At 43.6% G+C, this 27,471-nt stretch overlaps 1 protein-coding gene across 8 annotated transcripts in view; it reads left to right on the top strand.

Moving 5' to 3' along the window:
* The window catches only part of LOC138674955 (transducin-like enhancer protein 1), a 69,169-nt gene extending 42,085 nt beyond the window's left edge, over positions 1-27,084 (top strand). For all 8 annotated transcript variants that reach the window (XM_069762839.1, XM_069762875.1, XM_069762857.1 and 5 more), the window contains 9 exons: positions 11,692-11,836; positions 12,517-12,710; positions 13,007-13,083; positions 14,406-14,655; positions 15,460-15,707; positions 19,893-20,040; positions 22,953-23,103; positions 23,915-23,991; positions 24,959-27,084. In XM_069762839.1, the coding sequence (XP_069618940.1) occupies positions 11,692-11,836; positions 12,517-12,710; positions 13,007-13,083; positions 14,406-14,655; positions 15,460-15,707; positions 19,893-20,040; positions 22,953-23,103; positions 23,915-23,991; positions 24,959-25,066 (1,398 nt within the window). In that variant the 3' untranslated portion in view covers positions 25,067-27,084. The remainder of the gene's footprint in view (positions 1-11,691; positions 11,837-12,516; positions 12,711-13,006; positions 13,084-14,405; positions 14,656-15,459; positions 15,708-19,892; positions 20,041-22,952; positions 23,104-23,914; positions 23,992-24,958) is intronic.
* The last annotated feature ends 387 nt before the right edge of the window (positions 27,085-27,471 follow it).

Genomic DNA, 27,471 nt, shown 5'->3' on the forward strand with positions numbered 1-27,471 from the left:
TGGCGGAAAAAACGGATTCTGCAAATGTGCTCGCAGGATGCGTTTTTTTCCCATAAACTTGTATTAGCGACAGATCGTGATGGATGGCCACACGTCGCGTGGTCGCGTCCGTCGTGCAACGGATCCGTCGTGTTTTGGCGGACCGTCGGCATGAAAAAACGTTCAAGTGAACTTTTTTTTGTCCAGCGCGTCCGCCATTTTCTACCGCGCATGCGCTGCCAAAACTCCGCCCCCTCCTTCTAGACTTCAGAATGGGCAGTGGATGTGTTGAAAAACTGCATCCGCTGCCCACGTCGGGCACAAATTTCACAACGTGCGTCGGTACGTCGGCCCGACGCATAGCGACGGACTCATACCGACGCAAGTGTGAAGAAGGCCTTTGTGAGGGTTGAATTAAAAAAAAAAAAAAAAAAAAACCGTGTGGGCGCCCATACAATTTTCTGCGCCAGAGGGGGAAAGCCGACGGCTGGGGGCCAATATCTGTAGCCTGCTATGAATATCAGCCCGCAGCTGTCTGTATAGCCTTTACTGGCTATTAAAATAAGGGGACCCCAAAAAAAAAAATTGTGTGGGGTCCCCCTATATTTTATAGCCAGAAAGGCTACGCAGACAGCTGCAGGCTGATATTCATAGCCTAGAGAGGGGCCATGGATATTGCCCCCCCCCCCCCCAGGCTACAAATACCAGTCCGCAGCCGCCCCAGAAATGGCGCATCTGTAAGATGCGCCAATTCCGGCACTTAGCCCCTCTCTTCCCACTCCCGTGTAGCGGTGGGATATGGGGTAATGAAGGGTTAATGTCACCTTGCTATTGTAAGGTGACATTAAGCCGGGTTAATAACGGAGAGGCGTCAATAAGACATCCAATACTAAGAAAGGGTTAAAAAAAACACGCACACATTAGGAAAAAAGTATTTTAATATTCTTCATTTCACCATACTTGCCATACTTCAGCGCCTGCAAAAAACGTAAAATAATAAACCGTATACTACCTGTCCGCCGTAGTCCAATTAATAACGAGTGTCCCACGACGATCTCCCCTTATAGAACAGTGACATCGGGTGATGTCACTGTTCTATAGGACCCTCAGTGACACAGTGACAGGAGAAAATGGCTCCTACAGTGCATCACTGAGAGGTTACCTTAGGACAAAGTCTCACTTTATGGCAATTGCTGCCTGGGAAAATTTCTCATACACCAATGGCATAAAGTGAGACTAGGGACTTTTTTTTTTTTTACAGCGGCGGAGGAATACAGTGGTGGAAGGATACCTTCCTGCTGTCATTGTGTTGTGTTCCTGGAGCCCCTAGAGAGCGGTCGCATTATCTGATGCTGCTGCTCTCCACGGGAGATCATCGTGGGACACTCGTGGATTTCTGCGGACAGGGAGTATATTGGTTGTTTGTTTTTTTAATATTTTTTTTACAGATGACACTGGCTTCGGGGAACAAAGTGACAAGTAATGGGGAGTATGAAATCTATGTTTAATGTACTGTATGTCTATATGTATGTAATGTATGAATGTATTGTATGTAGCATGTATGTGGCATGTATGTATGGAGTATTTTTTTTTTTTTTCATTCAACACATTAGCCGGATGATGGGACTATTACTGTCCCATAATTGGCTAATGTGTCAATCACTGTCATTGTAGCAGGCATCGTCCGATGGGACTTGTAGTCCCATCGGACGATGCTTGCATACACGCATAGAGACCCCCCCACGCCGCACAGAGACCCCCCCACGCCGCACAGACCCCCCCACGCCGCACAGACCCCCCCACGCCGCACAGACCCCCCCACGCCGCACAGAGACCCCCCCACGCCGCACAGAGACCCCCCCACGCCGCACAGAGACCCCCCCACGCCGCACAGAGACCCCCCCACGCCGCACAGAGACCCCCCCACGCCGCACAGAGACCCCCCCACGCCGCACAGAGACCCCCCCACGCCGCACAGAGACCCCCCACGCCGCACAGAGACCCCCCACGCCGCACAGAGACCCCCCCACGCCGCGACACAGGGGGAGAGTGCAGTTTACCGGAGATCACTGGGACTCTGTGCAAGTGGGGAGGCGGAGACAGAGCAGAGGGAAGCACACGGCAGAGTGTGAGAGCAGAGGATGTCTGCCCAGAACCTGCAGTGCCTGGAGTACAGAGGAGAAGTGAGGGCTTCTGTCCTGCGATAGAGAGCAAGTGGAGCTCGGCAGATGGCACTGGGCTCTAATAAAATGGCAGCTAGTCACACCTACAGCAGTGAGTTGTGCAGCCCACAGAGGCGTGCCCAGCTCACTGCTAATGCTGCTGCAATGTTACAGATAGGGTCCGAGCCGGTCTATTATCTCCTATGTCCATGGGGTGCCGTAATCTGACACTGATAGTGACGTACTACTGCTGCAAAACCAAGATGTCAGCCCCCAGTTCCTTCTTTCTACTCATATATCACACGAAATCTGTTTTACATGCATTCAAATCTGGGTTATAACAGCATGTTATGCTACATTACATTGATTAATTAATGATCTACAAACGCGGTACCTTCCCTTTAAAGGGAATCTTTAAGCAGGTTTTTGTTACCTCAACTCAGAGCAGCATGATGTAGGCAAGGGGTGTCAAACTGCATTCCTCAAGGGTTGCAAACAGGTCATATTTTCAGGATTTCCTTGTACTGCACAGGTGATAATTTAATCACCTACACAAATAATGACTTTGTGATTAAATTATCACCTGTGCAGTACAAGGAAATCCTGAAAACATGACCTGTTTGCAGCCCTCGAGGAATGCAGTTTGATACCCCTGATGTAGGCAAAGAGATGATGTATCACTTAGGCCAGTTTCACATTTGCGTTTGAGTCCGCAGCGTATTGTCCGCAAACGCTTTTTTTTTTTATCCGCATCAGCTTACGCATGACGGCAAAAAATTGCAGTATTTGTGTGCGTTTTTAAATCAGTTTGCGCTTTTTATGCACATGTTTGATATTTCCAGGAGGGCGTATCTCAGTGGGCGTGTCTAAATCAGTTCCTGGACATGCGCAGGCCGAAGTACGCAAGGGCATGCGTATGCAAAGACATGCGCGCGCATGCATTCACATAGACAGTAATCCTTTTTTTAATGCACATGCCTGCGCATATTTGACCGAAGTTTGCCGCCTCAAAAATTCCAACGTGTTACATTAGCCGCGCCCCGTCACACTGCGAAAAAACGCTTGCGTAAGCTAACGCGGGCGAACGCATGCACCTGCGTCTACAATGTTAAAGATAGGAACTCAAGACGCATGCGGATGTGTGCGTCAGACGCTGCGGACACAACCGCAAATGTGAAACCGGCCTTAGAATGGCTGCACCCAGTAAACTGACAGGTATTAGATTTGGCAATGCAGCAAAGCTGAGAAAGCTGCCGCCGCCCACAGCAGGTTCTATATGTGTAAACGTTATAGGCAGTGGGCTGCATATCACAGGAGGGGGTGGAGTGGGACTAGCAGGCACTGCTGTAACCGATGTAGTCCAGACAATAATCAACTGATAAAACCTTCAGAATAAGTAACAAGCGCACAGCTGGCCAAGTGACACACTGCTGAAATCAGTGTTTAACTCCTATCTCATGCTGTCCTCAGATTACAAAAACATGCTGACCTACTCCCTTTAACCCCTTCCCGACGTTTGACGCATACGCTGCGTCATGAAAGTCGGTGCCATTCCGACCCATGACGCAGCATATGCGTCATGGAAAGATCGCGTCCCTGCAGGCCGGGTGAAAGGGTTAACTCCCATTTCACCCGATCTGCAGGGACAGGGGGAGTGGTAGTTTAGCCCAGGGGGGGTGGCTTCACCCCCTCGTGGCTACGATCGCTCTGATTGGCTGTTGAAAGTGAAACTGCCAATCAGAGCGATTTGTAATATTTCACCTAAAAAACTGGTGAAATATTACAATCCAGCCATGGCCGATGCTGCAATATCATCGGCCATGGCTGGAAATACTAATGTGCCCCCACCCCACTCCTCCGATCGCCCCCCCAGTCCCCCGATCTGTGGTCCGCTCCCCTCCGTCCTGTGCTCCGCTCCCCCGTCCTCCTGTCCGCTTCCCCGTGCACCAATCACACCCCCCGCGCTCCAATCAAACCCCCCCGCACTCCGATCCCCCCCCCCGCACACAGCGACCCCCCCCCGTGCTCCGATCCACCCCCCCCGCACAGCGATCCCTCACCCCGTGCTCCAATCCTTCCCCGTGCTCCAATCCTCCCTCCCGTGTTCCGATCCACCCCCCCCCATGATCCGATCCACCCCCCCGTGCTCCGACGCCCCCCCCGTGCCCTGATCTCCCCCCCCCCCCTTATACTTACCTGGCCGCCCGAGGTCCGTCCGTCTTCTTTCCTGGGCGCCGCCATCTTCCAAAATGGCGGGCGCATGTGCAGTGCGCCCGCCGAATCTGCCGGCCGGCAGATTCGTTCCAGAGTGAATTTTGATCACTGAGATAGGATATATCTGTGATCAAAATAAAAAAATAGTAAATGACCCCCCCCCTTTGTCACCCCCATAGATAGGGACAATAAAAAAAACAAAGAATTTTTTTTTTTTCACTAAGGTTGGGGTAAGAACTAGGGTTAGGGTTAGGGGTAGGGTTAGGGGTAGGGGTAGGGTTAGGGGTAGGGTTAGGGCTAGGGTTAGGGTTTCGGTATGTGCACACGTATTCTGGTCCTATGCGGATTTTTCCACAGCGGATTTGAAAAATCCACAGTGCTAAACCGCTGCCGATTTATCGTGGATTTACCGCGGTTTTTCTGTGCATTTCACTGCGGTTTTACAACTGCGATTTTCTATTGGAGCAGTTGTAAAACCGCTGCGGAATCCGCAGAAAGAAGTGACATGCTGCGGAATGTAAACCGCTGCGTTTCCGTGCAGTTTTTCCGCAGCATGTGTACAGCGATTTTTGGTTCCCATAGGTTCACATTGAACTGTAAACTCATGGGAAACTGCTGCGGATCCGCAGCGTTTTCCGCAGCGTGTGCACATACCTTTAGAATTAGGCTATGTGCACACGGTGCGGATTGGCCGCTGCGGATCCGCAGCAGTGTTCCATCAGGTTTACAGTACCATGTAAACATATGGAAAACCAAATCCGCTGTGCCCATGGTGCAGAAAATACCGCGCGGGAACGCTGCGTTGTATTTTCCGCAGCATGCCAATTCTTTGTGCGGATTCCGCAGCGTTTTACACCTGTTCCTCAATAGGAATCCACAGGTGAAATCCGCACAAAAAACACTGGAAATCCACGGTAAATCCACAGGTAAAACGCAGTGCCTTTTACCCGCGGATTTTTCAAAAATGATGCTGAAAAATCTCATACGAATCCGCAACGTTGGCACATAGCCTTAGAGTTGGGTTGGAATTAGGGTTGTGGTTAGGGTTAGGGGTGTGTTGGGGTTAGGGTTGTGGTTAGGGGTGTGTTGGGGTTAGGGTTGTGATTAGGGTTACGGCTACAGTTGGGATAAGGGTTAGGGGTGTGTTGGAGGTAGAATTGAGGGGTTTCCACTGTTTAGGCACTTCAGGGGGTCTCCAAACGCAACATGGCGCCACCATTGATTCCAGCCAATCTTGTATTCAAAAATTCAAATGGTGCTCCCTCACTTCCGAACCCCGACGTGTGCCCAAACAGTGGTTTACCCCCACATATGGGGTACCAGCATACTCAGGACAAACTGCACAACAATTACTGGGGTCCAATTTCTCCTGTTACCCTTGAGAAAATAAAAAATTGCTTGCTAAAACATCATTTTTGAGGAAAGAAAAATGATTTTTTATTTTCACGGCTCTGCGTTGTAAACGTCTGTGAAGCACTTGGGGGTTCAAAGTGCTCACCACATATCTAGATAAGTTCCTTGGGGGGTCTAGTTTCCAAAATGGGGTCACTTGTGGGGGGTTTCTACTGTTTAGGCACACCAGGGGCTCTGCAAACGCAACGTGACGCCCGCAGACCATTCCATCAAAGTCTGCATTTCAAAAGTCACTACTTCCCTTCTGAGCCCCCACGTGTGCCCAAACAGTGGGTTACCTCCACACATGGGGTATCAGCGTACTCAGGAGAAACTGGACAACAACTTTTGTGGTCCAATTTCTCCTGTAACCCTTGGGAAAATAAAAAATTGCGGGCTAAAATTCATTTTTGAGAAAATAATTTTTTTTTTTTATTTTCATGGCTCTGCGTTATAAACTTCTGTGAAGCACTTGAGGGTTCAAAGTGCTCACTACACATCTAGATTAGTTCCTTTGGGGGTCTAGTTTCCAAAATGGGGTAATTTGTGGGGGATCTCCAATGTTTAGGCACACAGGGGCTCTCCAAACGCGACATGTTGTCCGCTAATGATTGGAGATAATTTTCCATTTAAAAAGCCAAATGGCGTGCCTTCCCTTCTGAGCCCTGCCATGCGCCCAAACAGTGGTTTACCCCCACATATGGGGTATCTGCATACTCAGGACAAACTGGACAACAACATTTGTGGTCCAATTTCTCCTATTACCATTGGCAAAATAGGAAATTCCAGGCTAAAAAATCATTTTTGAGAAAAGAAAAATTATTTTTTATTTTCATGGCTCTGCATTATAAACTTCTGTGAAGCACCTGGGGGTTTAAAGTGCTCAGTATGCATCTAGATAAGTTCCTTGGGGGGTCTAGTTTCCAAAATGGGGTCACTTGTGGGGGAGCTCCATTGCATAGGCACACAGGGGCTCTCCAAATGCGACATGGTGTCCGCTAACAATTGGAGCTAATTTTCCATTCAAAAAGTTAAAAGGCGCGCCTTCCCTTCCGAGCCCTGCCGTGTGCCCAAACAGTGGTTTACCCCCACATATGAGGTATCGGCGTACTCGGGAGAAATTGCTCAACAAATTTTAGGATCCATTTTATCCTATTGCCCATGTGAAAATGAAAAAATTGAGGCGAAAATAAATTTTTTGTGAAAAAAAAGTACTTTTTCATTTTTACGGATCAATTTGTGAAGCACCTGAGGGTTTAAAGTGCTCACTAGGCATCTAGATAAGTTCCTTGGGGGGTCCAGTTTCCAAAATGGGGTCACTTGTGGGGGAGCTCCAATGTTTAAGCACACAGGGTCTCTCCAAACGCGACATGGTGTCCGCTAACGATGGAGATAATTTTTCATTCAAAAAGTCAAATGGCGCTCCTTCCCTTCCGAGCCTTACCATGTGCCCAAACAGTGGTTTACCCCCACATGTGAAGTATCGGTGTACTCAGGAGCAATTGCCCAACAAATTTTAGGATCCATTTTATCCTGTTGTCCATGTGAAAATGAAAAAATTGAGGCTAAAAGAATTTTTTTGTGAAAAAAAAAGTACTTTTTCATTTTTACGGATCAATTTGTGAAGCACCTGGGGGTTTAAAGGGCTCACTATGCATCTAGATAAGTTCCTTCGGGCGTCTAGTTTCCAAAATGGGGTCACTTGTGGGGGAGCTCCAATTTTTAGGCACACGGGGGCTCTCCAAATGTGACATGGTGTCCGCTAAAGAGTGCAGCCAATTTTTCATTCAAAAAGTCAAATGGCGCTCCTTCCCTTCCAAGCCCTGCCGTGCGCCCAAACAGTGGTTTACCCCCACATATGAGGTATCAGCGTACTCAGGACAAATTGGACAACAACGTACGTGGTTCAGTTTCTCCTTTTACCATTGGGAAAATAAAAAAATTGTTGCTGAAAAATCATTTTTGTGACTAAAAAGTTAAATGTTCATTTTTTCCTTCCATGTTGCTTCTGCTGCTGTGAAGCACCTGAAGGGTTAATAAACTTCTTGAATGTGGTTTTGTGCACCTTGAGGGGTGCAGTTTTTAGAATGGTGTCACTTTTGGGTATTTTCAGCCATATAGACCCCTCAAACTGACTTCAAATGTGAGGTGGTCCCTAAAAAAAATGGTTTTGTAAATTTCGTTGTAAAAATGAGAAATCGCTGGTCAAATTTTAACCCTTATAACTTCCTAGCAAAAAAAAATTTTGTTTCCAAAATTGTGCTGATGTAAAGTAGACGTGTGGGAAATGTTATTTATTAACTATTTTGTGTCACATAACTCTCTGGTTTAACAGAATAAAAATTCAAAATGTGAAAATTGCGAAATTTTCGCCAAATTTCCGTTTTTATCACAAATAAACACAGAATTTATTGACCTAAATTTACCACTAACATGAAGCCCAATATGTCACGAAAAAACAATCTCAGAACCGCTAGGATCCGTTGAAGCGTTCCTGAGTTATTACCTCATGAAGGGACACTGGTCAGAATTGCAAAAAACGGCAAGGTCTTTAAGGTCAAAATAGGCTGGGTCATGAAGGGGTTAAGGGTGAATTCCCACACTTCATATTTTGTTGAAATTTCCTCACCTGAAAATCTGTACCATTCATGTGAATGGAATTGCCACAGATCCGTGCACAGTTGAACATTCGCTGCGAATTTAGTTGCGAAAATTCTGCAATAGGAGAATAGACTGTAAGGCTTTTGCAAGTGCTGAGAGAAGACGTATTCGTCCCATTGAAAAGACTGTTAAAGCCATGTTCAGTTGCAGCAGTTTTACTGCACTGCAGCCTTGAGCCACTCTGGTCTTAACTCTCTCCTAACATCCGCCTTTCGTGTCTGGCGCATCGGGCACTACATTTCCAGGACATGATGAGGAAGCCGGATTCATTATCTGCGGGAGTCGGCTATATATAATGACTGACACCCTGCTGCGATTGGTGCCATCATAAGCAGGGTTTAACAGGCCCCCTGTCGGTGCTAAGCATAAGTATTGCGGGTATTAGACCAGTGATTATACTAGTGAGAGATCAAGTGCCTCAGAGTGCAGTGTTACTAAAAAAATTAATTTTATATATATATTAATATATTATACTCTCTATCGTTTTAATCTTATGGACACACAAAAATTAGCATGGCAGTAGATCAAAAAGTTATATATAAAGGTTTTTTGTCTGGGGGGGGATGCGGTTTTAAACGAAGGGCATAAAGAGAAAACAAATCTGTTTCTCGTTCCTTATGCCACTCAAATCTACAGACGCTATCACGTAATTCGAAATAGTGCCAATAGAAGCTTCAACTCCTCCCACAAATGTAAGCCACTGCGCAACTCTATAGGTGGAAAGTTTAAAGTGTCCACAAAAAAGTGTAGAGCCCCGACCTGGCTGTAATCGTACTAACCCGCACAATCGACAAGGTAAAACTGCATAATAAATTTACAGAATTCCTGAATTTCTTTTTGTTCATCCTGGTTGCCAAATGTCAGACTAGAGTGATGATGAAAATACAATCAATAGAAAGCTCAACGCTTGCAAAAAAAAAACAAGCCCCTATTCAGATTTGTCTGTCAATAAAAAATACGTTTTCCATGTCACTGGTGGCTCAAAGGATCTGGAATAGTGATATTGCTCCCAAAATCTTATCCAGTAAAGTCTATGCTTCCAAAGTCGAATGGAGCCTTCTAAGAACAGCAGCATGTCCAAACCACAGTTAACGTCAACATGTATGGCATAGCTGCAGAGGGGCATAACACACTTAAAGGGATGGACATGGATTTAATGGACTTCTCTTTCCATAGGTTCAGTATGAGACTGGTAGGGTTCTAACACCTTTCGAACTCACTGATCAGAAAATTTCTCCATTAGTGACCGTAACAAACCGATATACGGATGGAACACCACCCCATCTGCTGTGTTCCCAAATAGTTTGTCCACATAGAGGATACTACCTCGTTCAGGAGAATTTACTTTAGATATTATGGGGTACATTTTCTCTTAATATTTCTTTTGTGAAAAATCAGGGGCTAAAACATTTTTTTGTGTGTGATAAAACATATTTTTAGTTTAATTTCCACGACCCAGCATTATAAAACTCAAAGGCACCCGTGGGTTAAAAATACGCACCAAACCTAAATTAATTAAAGGGAACCTGTCACCTGAATTTGGCGGGACTGGTTTTGGGTCATATGGGCGGAGTTTTCGGGTGTTTGATTCACCCTTTCCTTACCCGCTGGCTGCATGCTGGCTGCAATATTGGATTGAAGTTCATTCTCTGTCCTCCATAGTACACGCCTGCACAAGGCAATCTTGCCTTGCGCAGGCGTGTACTATGGAGGACAGAGAATGAACCTTAATCCAATATTGCAGCCAGCGGGTAAGGAAAGGGTGAATCAAACACCCGAAAACTCCGCCCGTATGACCCAAAACCAGTCCCGCCAAATTCAGGTGACAGAGTCCCTTTAATTTGTGTGGATGCAATTTTTGAAACTGGGTCTCTTGGGGGGGATTTATACTGTTTTGACCATTTGAGGGCTCTGCAAGTGGCGCCTGCAAACCATCTCCAGAAACCAAATGGTGTTTTTTCCTGTTGAAGCTCTGCCTAGTAGTATCCAAAATTACTTTATAGATTATGGAATATATTTTCTCCTATTGCCTCTTCTAAAAAAATGAATGAATGGTTAACTGGAGTTTTTAAGGAATCATCCATTTCCCTGAAAAGTTAAGTGGTTGTATAACTGCATCAGTGATTCAGGGCAGCAGTGCAATCACAACTTAAGAACAGTCTTGGCCCCGATTCATCAAGACTGGCGACTTTTCTGGTGGAGGTGCATGTGTCTTCATTAGTGATGAGCGAGTGTACTCGTTGTTCGGGTTTTTCCGAGCACGCTCAGATGATCTCCGAGTATTTGTAACTGCTCGGAGGTTTAGTTTTCGTTGCCTCGGCTGCATGATTTATGGCTGATTGCTAGGGAATCCCCACATGTATTCAAGCTACCAGGCAACCCCCACATATACTCAGGCTGGCTAGTAGCCGTAAATCATGCAGCCAAGGCAACGAAAACTAAATCACCGAGCACTTACAAATAGTCGGAGAGCACCCGAGCGGGCTCGGGAAAACCGGAGCAACGAGCATCTGACAAATGGATTGTGGCCCAGTGTGTTACTCCAGAAATTGTACTAGTGAGATTTCTGGAGTGGGGAACACCACAGCTAGTTACCCTTTAGGTGGATGTGAAAAACCATGCTAACATTTTGCAACTTCTCAAAGCTTTTATTCCACTTTTGTGATTTTTGTGGAGTCAAGGCCTTAATGTATTTGGGAGATTGTAAAGTTCCTTCATTGTTTTGGCTGTATGATGGTTGTCAGATCCTCTTTAAACTTTATATTTTATAATGTGTGAACGTTGCTTGTAAGTTAAATGCAAAGCAGTGGAAACATACATCCCACAGAACGTGGTGTTTGGCATCCGTTTCTGCCTTAAGTGATGGCAACTTCATGAGGCCTGCGTTTTTCGCGAGCTTAGTAGGCCAGTTGTAACCGTATTGGATGCAGAGCGCTCTTCATGCCAGATAGTCCTTAATTTGTCAAGCTCTGTGAAAAGACCACATTGAGGAAATTATATGCAGGCTTAGAAATGAGTTTTAAACAATCTCTACGCGGCTGTAGCTAGGGGAAAAAAAAAAATGTGTAACACTTTCTACAGATCTGAGTTTTCGTCTTGGCAGTAGAATGAAAGGTCAACATTTCTTTCTCACAAGTTAATGCTGTCAACATTGTGTGGATTTATGAAAATTGGCTGAAGGCGCGGGTATTAGATGCCCAGTATCCCAGCTGCTGTTGTGATAAATTGTGTAATATGGCTTGGATTAAAAATAATACTCATTTAATTTGTTTAATGATACTAGCATGAAAAAGCCAGCACGCCTGTCCTGAAATCAAGCACGCCAACTCCTCGTAGCGATGTACCGACTCCCGGCACAAGTGCTACATCAGGTCTTCGTCCGGGACTTGGCAAGCCTCCCTCCATGGACCCTCTGGTTAACCAAGCTGGTGAGAATTCCCTTTTTTCGTCTCGGCTGTTTACATTGCATATTTTACGTACATAATACCCTATGAATCTTAAATCTGTTTTTCTCCCCTTTCCTCCCATCAAAGCGGGCTGATGAATAGCAGATGTTTGCACTCCATTTTCAGCAGCTGCGCCACTTTCCGTCAGACTGTTTACACTTGGCTTTATTTTAATTCCAAATACTCCAATTTTCAGAAAGGCAGGCGGGAGATATCCATCTACGTATTCTCAGTGTAATGCCGGTCTCAAACCCATAATTCCCAGTTCCAGTTGGTTAATATTTGCTATATGCATACAGCAAATGAACGCAGCGATGTTTACTTTCGCAGGCAAGTCCTTTCATGTAAATCCTTGCAGAAATCTATTTTCCTTTTGTGAAGCCACTATTAAAATTCAGGAGTCTGGCCTAGAATAAGATTAATTCCAGATCTCTCAGCCTTTATCTTTCAGTTTTGGCGCAGGCAAATATATTGTAAACAGAGATCAGGCAATGTAAAAGAGGGGTGAAATTCCATTACAGGAGAGGACAAAGCCGCAAAGTTCCGCTGCATTTTATTTATTTTGTCCATAAAGTGTGATATTGGAATTGTATGTGCACCCTTCCCTATGTTTTCTAATGCATCATGACCTATAATAAGCCCTTCTTCTTCTTTCATTTCAGCTGCTGCTGGTTTGAGGACACCATTAGCAGTTCCCGGTCCCTATGCTTCCCCATTTGGGATGGTACCTCATGCCGGAATGAATGGTGAACTTACCAGTCCAGGAGCCGCATACGCAAGTTTACACAATATGTCTCCGCAGATGAGTGCAGCTGCTGCAGCCGCCGCCGTAGTGGCATATGGCAGGTCACCAATGGTGAGGGCAACATTTTATTTTAAAATTTAAAAAAAAATGATGTCCCAATGTCAAATTTATTTAAAAAAAAAATTCTGATTGCACTCAAATTGGTTTTGTGATGCATCTTTAACTGTATTGCTCTGCCATGTTTTAGCTTTTTGGCTGGTATTTCGCACCGTAAATAAACAAAGATATAGGTGAACTCTGCCTAGTAATGAAGAATCTGTTACCTCTAGGCTTTTGTAATGACGGCCTTTAGTGGTCATCACCCAAGAAGCCAAAGATTAACTGCAGTTTCCAATTATTTTCCCCAGGTTGGCTTTGAAACTCCTCCTCATATGCGAGTGCCAGGAATGCCCCCAAATCTAGCTGGAATCCCTGGAGGAAAGCCGTACGTATACAATTATTCACCTTGGTGACCATTTATTCATGCCGAACACAGCCCCCTCTTTTGATTATTGATGTCAGCTAGTAATGGAACAGAAAAAATTTGACAGCACTTTTCCTTGTATCGCTCCTCAGCCTTGTCTGTGGCCCCAATGAGCGACTGTATCTCTACCTGCACACTAATAGAGGTGTAGCTACCATGCTAAAATCTTATCTTTTTGACAATTCCATCAGTTTGGAGTAATGTCTGTGTGAGTTTCCAGGGAATACTGGTGTTTACCTGCGAAACTGGGTGGACTGTGTCTCTTCACATTTTCCTTCCTGATTCTAAAACCTTGAGCATTTTCCAGTAGCATCATTGAGAATGAAGCTTTAAAGGGGAGGCACAGATGGGGCCTCCTGGTGACCTTGCTTGACCCTGCCACATTGGTTTTCTTTTTTGGTTAGGCTCTGCCTTGTATTTCATTGATTTATGCACATACTCGCCCGATTATTCTATCCAAAAGTAAAGCTTACTGTTATAAACTGGAAACGATCATGTTCTACCAACATTTGGGTCGCATGCAAACGTCTTTGTTCCATGTACGTGTTGTCTATAGTTTTTAATAGACACACATGTACCTATTATAATCTATAGTGATATTCAAATGTCCGTGTCTTTTCACAGACCGTGTGTTTTGTGCAGAACACATGGGGACATGTTCTCTTTTTATCGGCAGTACAGATGACGACCAATGCAAGTCTGAAAAACACACATCTGTGTATATGTCCTGTCCGTGTTTACCATTGCAAAGTATAGGAGAAGCTTTGGAATGTCTTTATCAATCAGTGGAAAACACTCATCACTGATGACACCAGTATAATTTTTTCACTTATGTGTTTAAACACGGATGTGTATGATGCCTTGGATGAAGTCATGTAAGGTTAAAATCCATCTATTTGCCTCTTACACAAGTTGGGCCCTTTTTGCTCTAGTGTATTGAAATCGAGACTGTGTGTACCCCAGTAGAGCGGGTAAGCTGGATATCCTGTTAGAAGAACGCCCTTATGTAGTGTCACACGTACAATAAGTGGAAGCCCAGATGTTGTTGCACTGATTTTTGTCACAGAAGATGTATGTCAAGTGAGAAAATAGTCCTATGCTTATAGATTTCAACTTCTAATTGTTTTCCAAGCTTCAGGCCAAATCGGAAACTATATTTAATCATGAAGTGTTTTCCTGCTTACAGCAGAACGCCTGTCCTCGTGCAATTATTACAGATCACATTGTAGTGCTGCAACCGAGGTGTTCCTTGCATCATTGTTTAATGTAATTTTGTCCCCCAGGGCTTATTCCTTTCACGTTACTGCAGACGGCCAGATGCAGCCGGTCCCATTCCCTCCTGATGCTCTGATTGGCCCCGGAATCCCTCGGCACGCGCGGCAGATAAACACACTAAATCACGGGGAAGTGGTTTGTGCAGTTACCATCAGCAACCCCACTAGACACGTGTACACCGGTGGAAAGGGATGTGTCAAGGTCTGGGACATTAGCCAACCTGGCAACAAAAGCCCTGTCTCTCAGCTGGACTGCTTGGTAAGTGGAGCAGGAACTTGTGTTCTAGGTAATGTCTCCTTGGAGAATGAACAAGGAAATGGTTTTTTGGTCCATCGCTTGTGTTGTCTTAAAGCCTTGAATACTGCCAAACACATTCTCGAGGTTTTCTAATGAGTACTGTTATTTTGGCACAGGACAATTTTTTTTTTTTTTTTTTCACTTTTCCTCTAGTGATGTGTATTTTAGGAGTGCACTTGGTTAATATTGCTTTTGACAACACTTCCTCTTAAATTTACCAGATTTGTTCCTGTGGCAAAGTCTAGTGGTAGCAGTTACACACTGGCTTGGGGCTGCTTCGGATCTCTTGGCTTCTTGTTCAGCGCCACCTCAGTACTACTTCATTGTATGATAGTTGAAAGAATGGATTCCCATGCCGTGTGGGCCGAGCCTCCGTCATCTCCGCTGTGTGTGTTTACTTTGCTTGTTTGCCAATTAGGTGGTTGGAAATTGTTAGAGGACGGTTATGAAAAATAATCTTAGGACTTGGCGTTGCTCTGAGTGTACACGTACAGACTGCCTTTTGTCATTTGTTTAATGGAATGTACCTGTGCAAATAATGGTGCACTATTTATAACACTAGAATAGTAAGTGAAGTGTTTAACTTGCATCTAATCACAGAAATAGTGGCCTGTCCCGTAATGTTCATGGGTGGTTTTTATTTTTCCACAAGTTTACAGAAGCAGTGTTTGGACATGTGAGCGTCCATAGTTAAGCACGCTGTTGGCGTCTGTTGAATACCTAGGCAAAATGCAAAAATCATTTTAGATTTTCTGTTTTCTCTAGAATCGAGATAACTACATCAGGTCATGTAAATTACTCCCTGATGGATGCACTCTGATTGTCGGAGGGGAAGCCAGCACGTTATCCATATGGGACCTGGCAGCTCCTACCCCACGTATAAAAGCAGAGCTCACCTCATCTGCTCCCGCCTGCTATGCCCTGGCCATCAGCCCCGATTCCAAGGTCTGCTTCTCCTGCTGTAGTGATGGCAACATTGCCGTGTGGGACTTGCACAATCAGACCCTTGTAAGGTAAGTCGTGCCATCTCCTATTAATTTTGTAAGTAAACTCTAACTTTACTAGAGATGGCAGATTTTATTTTTTATTTTTTTTTTATCTAAAATGCTACAATTGAGCTTTGTGGTTCACAAATACTTCTACTTTTACATGCAGTTTTGTAACAGAAGCTATAAATGGTAGCTGCTTTGTTAGTGGTCCTGGAATCTCCTGATCACTTAGACTTATAACTGGCAATTGCACTGCCACCTACCGTAAATCAGGGATCCCCAACTCCAGTCCTCAAGGCCCACCAACATGTCATGTTTTCAGGATTTCCTTAGTCTTGCCCAGGTAATAATTGCATCACCTGTGCAATGCAAAGGAAATCCTGAAAACATGACCTGTTGGTGGGCCTTGAGGACTGGAGTTGGGGACCCCTGCCGTAAATGATATACACCGGCATATACATGTACGTAGCATTCGATCGTTTGTGTGCGTTTACATTTGTATTTTTTACGTCTAATGTTTCTAGTAAATGTCAGAAAAGTAGTTTATTTGCATTAACATGGTGTTTAAGCCATGAATTAGATAGACAGATAGCGTTTAATCTTGTGTGAAAAACTCAAAGCTGCTTTATTCTGCCTTGTACTGCAACATTTTGACCTGCCATAGGTCTCTGAAGTTTGGTAGGTCAAAACGTTGCAGTATAAGGCAGAATAAAGAAGCTGAATTTTTTTCACCCACGATTGAATGCTGTCAAACGAATTAATCTGTGCTCGCACCTTTCTTTCCTTCTTAATACCTCATACCGTAATATTGCGCTGCCTCCTAAGGATCTGCCGTGGTTGTCAGATTTTAGCCAAAGTAGAAGACTCCCTTTTAGTATTCTCTTTAAATAATGACATCTCTTTTGATGGCTTTCCTGGAGGGTAATGTCATTTTATTATGGAGAAATGCTGACATAACGTTCTTGGGAACTGACCTTTTGTATTTTATGTTCCATGACCCTGGCAGTTGGAATATCTTAATACCAGCAGCGAATGCCAAAAGGGTTAAACAAGGCTTAGCAGGGATTTTTATTTAATTGCTCTTAGAGCTAGGTTGTATGTAGCTCACATCTTCTTGAATCCTATTAGGTTGGCAAACCTGCTTGTATAGGAGGCCAGCAAACTATTCTGTCTGGAATAAATCCATGAGGCTTTACAGGCTGTTTGGCAGGCACATGACAGATTTGGGACTCTGATAATTCTCCTCTCAACCTTCAGATGTAATTTTAAGCAAGTCCAGCCAGTGTCCTTTCCCTTATCCACCCGCCCTTCCTCGTCAAATGCTATGGATCTGTTAACCACTTTTACATGTCTCTTACATGATGAAAAGTGTGAGCTATAAAAACTTGGATAATGTTTTTCTCTCTTAGTGTTCATTAATAGTATAAAGTTCATCTCGTGCAGATTCGGTTCTTCCAACCCTCTGCCGGAGAACGGTGTGCCATCACGCATGCCACTAGGAAGGTAGCTACACACGTGCTACTCTTCATTTATTTGTAGGAGAGGAACGATACTTCATAGTACTTTAACCCCTTTCTGACCTCGGATGGGATAGTATGTCCAAGGTCAGAACCCCCTCTTTGATGCGGGCTCCGGCGGTGAGCCCGCATCAAAGCCGGGACATGTCAGCTGTTTTGTACAGCCGACATGTGCTCGCAATAGCAGCGGGTGGAATCGCGATCCACCCACCGCTATTTACCAGTGCTTCCGACCATCAGGCCGGAAATGAGCACATAGCTGACCCCCGTCATGCGATCGGGGGTCAGCGATGCGTCGGCATGACAACCAGAGGTCTATTAAGACCTCTATGGTTGTTGATGCCGGATTACTGAGAGCGCCACCCTGTGGTCGGCGCTCATAGCAGTGCTGTAATTTGGCTACATAGGGGCGATCTGCGCATCGCTACTATGTAGCAGTCAATCACCTGATCCCATGGAGGCTATTAAAGCATGGCAAAAGTAAAATAAAAATATAAATTTAAAATAAAAAAATATGAAAAAAATACAGAAGTTTAAATCACCCCTCTTTTGCTCCTTTCAAAATAAAACAATAAAAAAAAACACCTATACATATTTGGTATCGACGCGTTCAGAATCGCCTGATATATCAATAAAAAAAGATTAACCTGATGGCTAAACGACGTAGCGAGGAAAAAATTTGAACGCCGGCATTACGTTTTTTTTGGTCGCCGCAACATTGCATTAAAATGCAGTAACGGGCAATCAAAAGAATGTATCTGCACCAAAATGGTATCATTACAAATGTCCGCTCGGGGCGTAAAAAATAAGTCCTCACCCAACCGCAGATCACAAAAAATGGAGACGCTACGGGTATTGGAAAATTGTGCAATTTTTTTTTTCTTTTAACAAAGTTTGGAATTTCATTTTTTTTTTTTTTTTTTTTTACCACTTGGGCCAGGTTCACATTTTGTTAAAGCAGCCCGTTCAACGCGTAGTGTTGACGGGCTGCGTTAACGCTATAGCATACACGCCATCGCGTTATTCTATACCGCTAGCGCAGATTTATCTGTGCTAGCGTCGACAGAGCCTCAGACGCTGCAGTCCACGTCCGAGGGTCCGTCACTGAATGACGGTACATCACTAGCACATGCCCATTATGGCATGCGTTGGTGATGCGCCCGATAACAGGGGTTAATGGCAGCGTTAACGGACTGCGTTACACCGCGTTATGCCGCGGTGTAACGCAGTCAGACTAACGGACTGCCATAACGCAATGTGAACCCAGCCTTAGATACAAAACAACCTAGACATGTTTGGTGTCTATGAACTCGTAATGACCTGGAGAATCATAATGGCAGGTGAGTTTTAGCATTTAGTGAACCTAGCAAAAAGTCAAACCAAAAACTGTGGGATTGCACTTTTTTGCAATTTTGCTGCACTTGGAATTTTTTTCCTGTTTTCTAGTGCACGACATGCTAGAACCAATCATGTCGTTCAAAAGTACAACTTCTCGCAAAAAATAAGCCCTCACATGGCCATATTGATGGAAAAATAAAAAAGTTATGGCTCTGAAGGAGGGGAACGAAAACGCAAAAAGTGCTTTAAAGCAATTTAATGATGTCTAGTCTTATACATAATCTGCCATTTTCCCTCCAAAGGGGTAGCCACAAAGTTCCAAGAATTTCAGATTGGTTTTTGATGGTACCAGAAATTGACACGGTTTTGGAAACGGTTTGGTGCCTTTCTGTGCAGTATTACTAAAGGTACCTTCACACATAACGATATTGTTAACGATATCGTTGCTATTTGTGACGTAGCAACGATATCGTTAATGAAATCGTTATGTGTGACAGCGACCAACGATCAGGCCCCTGCTGGGAGATCGTTGGTCGCTGAATAAAGTCCAGAACTTTATTTCGTCGCTGGACTCCCTGCTGACATCGCTGGATCGGCGTGTGTGACACCGATCCAGCGATGTCTTCACTGGTAACCAGGGTAAACATCGGGTAACTAAGCGCAGGGCCGCGCTTAGTAACCCGATGTTTACCCTGGTTACCATGCTAAAAGTAAAAAAAAACAAACACTAGATACTTACCTACAGCCGTCTGTCCTCCAGCGCTGTGCTCTGCACTCCTCCTGTACTGGCTGTGAGCCGGAAAGCAGAGCGGTGACGTCACCGCTCTGCTTTCCGGCTCACAGCCAGTACAGGAGGAGAGCAGAGAAGCAGAGCGCAGCGCTGGAGGACAGACGGCTGTAGGTAAGTATCTAGTGTTTGTTTGTTTTTTACTTTTAGCATGGTAACCAGGGTAAACATCGGGTTACTAAGCGCGGCCCTGCGCTTAGTTACCCGATGTTTACCCTGGTTACCGAGTACCTCGGGATAGTTGGTCGCTGGAGAGCGGTCTGTGTGACAGCTCTCCAGCGACCAAACAGCGACGCTGCAGCGATCCGGATCGTTGTCGGTATCGCTGCAGCGTCGCTTAATGTGAAGGGGCCTTTAGACTGAAGCCTTTTGAACTTGCTTCTAATAATGCTAGCAGCTTGAACCTGTGGTTGTAGTTTAGATGTGTTAGCATGGGAGGGTTAGTGTTCCATTTCACTGGATTTACAAGAGATGACACATGTAGGGAAAGTCCAAAGCTAACAATGTAGCAATGTTTACCTTGACTACTGGCAGGAAATCATTATTCAATCTTGTTTGTCTTATCAGGCAATTCCAGGGCCACACAGATGGAGCCAGCTGTATTGACATTTCTAATGATGGTACCAAGCTCTGGACTGGAGGTTTGGACAACACCGTGAGGTCCTGGGATCTACGTGAAGGCCGACAGCTCCAGCAACACGACTTCACTTCACAGGTAACTGGTTTATTTTTGGAGGTAGCTTTTGTTTCACCCACTTTTTGTTTGTTCTAGCTTCAGCTTTACATGGCCTACAAACCATGCCTTGGGCACCTGCTCAAGTTTCTTGGTTTCATGTTGACCTCTCCAGTCTGTTTCTACAACCAGAGCAGCCCTTGTTTGTTTTATGTGGTTACCTGACATGGCATTGACTTACTATAATATCCCTCCCCTCTCTGTTGTGGAAAGTTGTTAAAGAGCAAAATGCTAAATTTCAGCTAACAGCTAACTGTATCTCTACAAAGCATATTCTCAGGAGCGAATAACTCATTAATGCTATTAAGACTTCTTAACTCTGGGCTAGTACCTGGAGCTCTTAAGGATTTAAATGAAACCTGTCAGGTGACTCACGCTGTCCAAGCCATAGGGAGCATGAATCGCCACTTGGTTACATGATTGCAGCAAAGTATATTCTTCTCTGAAATGCTCTGACCTTTCAGAAAGAAACTTGCTTTAAAAGAATCTGGCTGTAGACTACAGGAAAATACTAAAGTAATCTGGCTCTACTCCTGAGTGGCCATTCCCAGTGTTGCTGGAGAAGATAGTTGGGTCTCTTCCAATGTGCACACATGGATGAAGACCGGTCAGTTACCCGCAAACTAGTTTGGCAGCCAAAACTTAGTGTTTCATACGATATGACCATGCTGCCTGTGGTTGGGGCTGTATAAATTGCCTATCAGAAAAAAAAAACTATTCCATGGTTTTCTGTCACTAGTAAGGTGGCTATGGCTGCAATTTGTTGAATTTATTCTGAGCTGGGCAAATGCACTCAACATTGAAATTGCAATTCCTAGAGAGAAAGTTGTGTAAGGTAAATGATAGTTTGAAAAATTTTTATTTTATTTTTTACATCTCCACTAATTCTATTTTGATTGTGTGGTAAAATGAATGGCATCATTTAAAAGTACAACTCATCCTGCAAAAAACAAGCCCTCAGATACCTATGTGGACAGAAAAATAAAGGTTATGGCTCTAGGAAGAAGGGGAGGAAAAATAGAAATGAAAAAAACAATAATGGGCTGCGGCATGAAGGGGTGGAAGGGAACCTGTCACCAGTTTTGTCATATAATTAAAACTGTCGCCATCGCGGCTCGTGTCTGCAAAGCATAGCCAGTAGATCTTTGAATAAGTTTCACAATTGGATATGTTTAAAAAAGAAAAAAAAAAGCATAAAATACAAGTAATAGAAATTTCTAGAGCCAAAGACATCACCACACGAGAGAGGGGATCCGCCTATCAAGAATGAGAACCTGTTAAATCTACTACATAATGTACTCAAAAACAGGAGAACAAAATTCCAAGTGCGGTGAAATTCTGAAAAAACACAAATCTGATACTGTTTTTTGGGAATTGGTTTTACGGTGTAATTTTTTTTGCGGGGTTAATAATGGCCATGCAGTAGGATTCGCCTCATCAGTATGATTACGGTGGTACCAAATATGTCCAGTTTTTTTTATTTTGGTGGTGAAAACAAAATCTGAAGTTTGCAAAAAGAAAAAAAATTAAGTTGACCTTTTTTGAGAGCCGGAATGTTATTATTTTTCATCCAATGAAGCTGTATGATAGCTTATTTAGGGGGGGGGCAATACTTTTTTTTTATTTAATTTTTTTAGTACCATTTTGGGGATAGATGTGACTTCTTAATTGCTTGTTGCAGCATTTTTGGGGGTGGAATTTTGGCTACCAAAAAACCCCGTAATTTTGGCGTTCTTGAAATTTTCCCGTTTACGGCGTTCACTGATCTGATTAACTGTTTTTATATTTTAATAGATCAGACTTTTCTGATCGTGGCAATACCAAATGTGTATTGAAGATGGCTTGTGCTGTACGCAGTATGCTGTCTCCTTTGAAGCTCTGCCATAGGCATTCCGATGGATGGAAACAAGGACACTCTCACTCCTCTGCGCACAAAGTGCTGCTGTCAGATTGACAGCCGCATTTAATCAGGTTAACAATTGCCTGTTGGCGGCAATTCCTTGTGTCGTGAAAGGTTTAAAAAATATATACTCCGGTGAGCAGTGGGCATGAACTAAAAAATAAAATTTGCTGGGTTCTGACTTGGCAAAACGGTACTGTTGCTAAAGAGTAGGCGCTCATCTGATTAACAACTGTATGGCTGTATTATAGGAACTTCAAACAGATCTTATCATTACTTGCTGCTTAGGGTACCGTCACACTAAGCGACGCTGCAGCGATACCGACAATGATGTCGATCGCTGCAGCGTCGCTGGAGAGCTGTCACACAGACAGCTGTCCAGCGACCAACGATCCCGAGGTCCCCGGTAACCTTCAGCTGTCTGTCCTCCGGCGCTCTGCTTTCCTCTGCACTGTCAGCGCCAGTCAGCCGGAAAGCAGAGCGGTGACGTCACCGCTGTGCTTTCCGGCTGGCCGGCGCTAACACAGGATGCAGGAGGAGTGCAGAGAAGCACAGTGCCGGGGACAGACAGCGAAGGTAAGTATGTAGTGTTTGTTTTTTTAACGTTTACGCTGGTAACCAGGGTAAACATCGGGTTACTAAGCGCGGCCCTGCGCTTAGTAACCCGATGTTTACCCTGGTTACCAGTGAAGACATCGCTGGATCGGCGTCACACACGCCGATCCAGTGATGTCAGCGGGAAGTCCAGCGACTAAATAAAGTTCTGGACTTTCCTCAGCGACCAACGATCTCCCAGCAGGGGCCTGATCGTTGGTCGCTGTCACACATAACGATTTCCTTAACGATATCGTTACTACGTCACAAAAAGCAACGATATCGTTAACGATATTATGTGTGACGGTACCTTTACTTATTGTGATTTATCACTAACAGTTTGTCCTTTGGGACCTAAAGAGGTGATTTAATCTTCTTGATGCTCTTGCATACCTTCTAGATCTTCTCTCTTGGGTACTGTCCAACGGGTGAATGGCTTGCAGTAGGAATGGAGAGCAGTAATGTGGAGGTTCTACATGTTAATAAGCCTGACAAATATCAGTTACACCTTCACGAGAGCTGCGTGTTGTCCTTAAAGTTTGCCTATTGTGGTAAGTAGATTTCGAGACCTATTGTGTTTAAAATACTTCACATTTTCAAACGAAATTCTGGATTAAAAACTAGCACAATACTTCAGACAGAACAGTGAAAATAACGGTTATAAGTCAGGTGGGATGAGCTTTGTGTCAGTAGCTGATTAAGTTTGGGTATTGCCTTGGCAATAGCGCCAGCCGGCAGCGGATGCGACGCTGGCATCTTTAAGGTCTGATGGGGAACACTGTGACATTGTCCCCTTCCTGTTAGTTTCTCTAAACTGTAGCTCAGGGCTAGACTGACTAAAAGGCAGCTATGCTATAAAGTCAGACCACAGTGAATGTGCGCTGAAAGCTGCAAACACCCCCAGCTTTAATGTGAGCAAGTTGTTTTATTAGTACCTTGGTCAATCCTGTGCCAAGCTTGTGTTGGAGATCATCCAACACTTTTCTTTTCCTTAGTGTGAGGTTGGGTGGCTAACCAATGCTGTGTAATACATTTTTAGGCAAGATTTATGCTGCCGCACGCAGCCGGACTTTGAAAGCTGACAGATTTTCATTCTTTTATCGACTGCTGGTATAGGAAAGTTGTAAACATTCCTGTATGACTTGATGGGCATTTAAGTATGAAAATTGTTTTAGGCCTCCAGACTGGGAGCACACAGGTACTCGTGTGCCCGACATGGCCGAATGCTAAATATTGGCGGGCCATTAGCTGCAATGAAAATCCCTGGCTTTTCCTGATTAGTTTTTCTATCCTTGAAATTCTGCAATAAATGTTAATGTGACTTTCCTTATTTGTAGTGACTTATTATTTTCTTTGGCACAGGTAAATGGTTCGTGAGTACAGGGAAAGACAACCTTCTTAATGCCTGGAGAACTCCATATGGAGCCAGTATATTCCAGGTGAGTATTTACATTAATTTTATAACTTTAAGGCCATGTTCCCATTATGGTTATTTGAGTTCTTGATGTTACAGATTTTCTGCACGAATTAGGTTAATTGGGTTATTTGATTTTATTTTTTTAATGTGTATTTCTACATGCATTTTTATTACATTTTTGGCTCTTTGGTACGTCATGTTTTCTATAAAGCAGCTTTGATTTTTGATGCTTCCTGGCATTTGACTATGGTGACGTGGTTAGTGCGCACTCTCTGCCTGAGCAGTCACTGCAGAGACCCGGAAGACAAAGCGGTGCGCGGCGGTGGAACGGGGACAAGTTAATATTGCAAGTGCCGGTGTCATGAGCCAGCGGCGACTCCCGCACCTGGCCCCCATAGAGCGCCGTTGTCAGCACCTGCTCAGGACACGGCACCAGACCCCCAGCGACAAGTGTCGTGTTTTGTTTTTTTTTGTTTGTTTTTTTTTATTTACTATTTTTTTTTTTTTTTTTTTTTAATCGCAGCAGCATATGGGGCATATTATTCTATGGAGCATCTTATGGGGCCATCAACCTTTGTGCATTATATGGGGCATAATATTCTATGGGGCATCTTATGGGGCCATCATTAACCTTTTATGCAGCATTATATCGGCATAGTTTAATATGGAGCATCTTATGGGGCCCATCATGAACTGTATGGAGCATTATATGGGGCTCCTGATTCAATATGGATATTCAAAAACACTTAACCTACTGATGTCTCAATTAATTTTACTTTTATTAGTATCTATTTTTATTTTTGACATTTACCGGTAGCTGCTGCATTTCCCACCCTAGGCTTATACTCGAGTCAATAAGTTTTCCCAGTATTTTGTGGCAAAATTAGAGGGGTCGGCTTATACTCTGGTCGGCTTATACTCGAGTATATATATGGTACTCATTTAAGTTTTAAGAATTGCAAATTAATTTCTTAATTTTCTTCCTACAGTCCAAAGAATCCTCTTCTGTGCTGAGCTGTGACATCTCTGTGGATGACAAATACATTGTCACTGGATCAGGGGACAAGAAGGCCACAGTCTATGAAGTAATCTACTGAAAGTGACGGCTGGGAAACAGCCTATAAAACGACTACAAATGATGCACCACCACCGCAGTCCACAATAATCCACCATGTGCGTATATGTGAGGACTATAGTGACCAATCATCACTGAAGCTTATCCACACAAAGTGACGGCTGCCATATTTTTCGAAAGACTTATCTGGGCCAAAATCTGTGGGTTTGTGTAGAAGTAGGAAGACTGTTCTAACAGAAGAGAAGAATGGGATTTTAACTTGGATTTTAAACTGTACCTGTGCATACAAACAGACATATATCCATATATATTGTGGGTTCAGTAATGGCTTGGAACAAACCGAACTCGAGAGAAGATGGACATCAAATGTCTTAATGTGTCTGCTGAATTTTTTTTTTTTTTTGGTGACTCGTGTTGAGGCACAGATATCCTGAAGATGGAGGACTTACCAGATTCTTGAAATACAAGCTCCTAAATATTGTTGTCCATTTCTTTACTTTTTTATTATATTTTTTGTTGAAGGTTTTTGTATAAAATGTAAATATATTTGTTTTCCTACAGTAAAGGCTTTAGTACCAACAGCATTTTTTTTATTGTCAAATATGTAAATTGATACCCATGGTGTATATAGGATTTGTAATTATTCGGTCAGGTTGTCGAGGTCTATTTTACTTTTGGTACACTGTAGTAGGTATAGTGAAGTTGTAAATGTTGTAAAGTGCAGCTGCAGTCACTTGTCGTCTGGGTACTAGGCTGCTAGTTTAATGACCTATAGCTCAGAAGCTTTTTTTTGTTTTTCTCCTATCTCAATCTGCTTGTAACTTCATAACTTTACCTATGTGGAGGTCTTCCTGTTAACTCTGACATTCAGAAAACCCTTTTTTGCACAAAACTGAGACCCCAAAACTTAGACTGGGTACAGACCAGTGTATTCAATGGTCCACGTACAGACAGAAGTCGCCGAACTGAATGCAGATCTACAGCATTTGGGTCTACACAACGCTTCATTTCTGGGTAAAATCTGTCTTCAGTGCAGACAGATTTTTACATTACTGGAATGGGAGACGACTGTCATTACTGATCACATTCTATGCAGGTGAGAGGGGGAGGAGGAGGAGTGGGCACGAACAGAAGAGGACCCCTGTGCAAGAATAATATATGGGCCCTTTGCAGTGATTTACATAAATGACAGTTGATGAGATTTTCTCTCTAATGGAGAAATCTGTATTCACTGAAGACAGATCTTACCTGTGATTTTGAAAACGTTTAGTCCTGGAGTAGAAAGTAGCAGATTTCTTTGATAAGATGTATTAGGAAATCTCACTTTTTCATGTGTGCTATTGGTTTTACGAAATAAACAGTTACGGTTTTCATTGCGAAGTACTGAAGGTGAGACCTGGTCAAAGCAAATCCGATCCATATGTGAACTGTGAAATATACCTGTCTGAGCCCTTCCTTAAGAGTCAGTCTGTGCATACACAGATACGTTTTTAAGATTAGAAATGTCCACTTTTATTTTTATATTCTTGATGTTGACGGTTTAGATGGGTGCATTTATTTAGTGACATCTCAAGTCTCGGGTTCATATTCGGCTTGATATTTTAGCTGGCCATTTAAGCCTAAAGTTACTTTCTCGACCTTCTCTGTGGTATGATCTAAATTAGTGTTCATGCTCTTATAGATGCGTCATGCAGAATATTCTTTTGTTGCTCTAGTCTTAAAATGCAGATTCGTAACCTACACCCGTTCGATACCATATTTCATTCATAGACTGCCACCCGCAGATTTTGGAATATATACTTTTAAGGCCACGTCCACACATGACAGAATGTATAAGACTCTCGCTAGAGATATGTGGAAAGAGTGGTTGTGTTGCTGGCACAACATTAGTTGTATTCTTGCTGAAGAAGTGGTCAACACGCTGGTACCATTTCTGCTTCCATTGTTAGGATGAATCATTCAACGGCTTTAAAGGTTCACTTTAATGTTAATGAAGTATAAACTTCATTAGTATGTCTGAATAAACTTTTATACACTGTATACTTTTTATTTTCTATTTTTTTTTTATACATGTTCTCATCAGTAAGATTGATATTTCAGGTTCTGCTGTGACCAAAATATTTTGATATACTCTCTCGTTGTTTGGAAGCTTCTAGCATTGAAAAGATATATATAATTTTTTTTTTTTCCCTCTTCAATGTAATATACAGCTCTGGCAAAAAATTGAGACAACCACATCAAAACCCTGCCATGGGCAGCCCAATCTCCAGACCTGAACCCCATTGAAAACCTCTGGAATGTAATCAAGAGGATGATGGATAGTCACAAGCCATCAAACAAAGAAGAACTGCTTATATTATTACACCAGCAGGGTGAAAGACTGGTGGAAAGCATGCCAAGACGCATGAAAGCTGTGATTAAAAATCA

Source organism: Ranitomeya imitator, chromosome 1 (assembly GCF_032444005.1).
Source record: "Ranitomeya imitator isolate aRanImi1 chromosome 1, aRanImi1.pri, whole genome shotgun sequence".
Taxonomy (NCBI): Eukaryota; Metazoa; Chordata; class Amphibia; order Anura; family Dendrobatidae; genus Ranitomeya; species Ranitomeya imitator.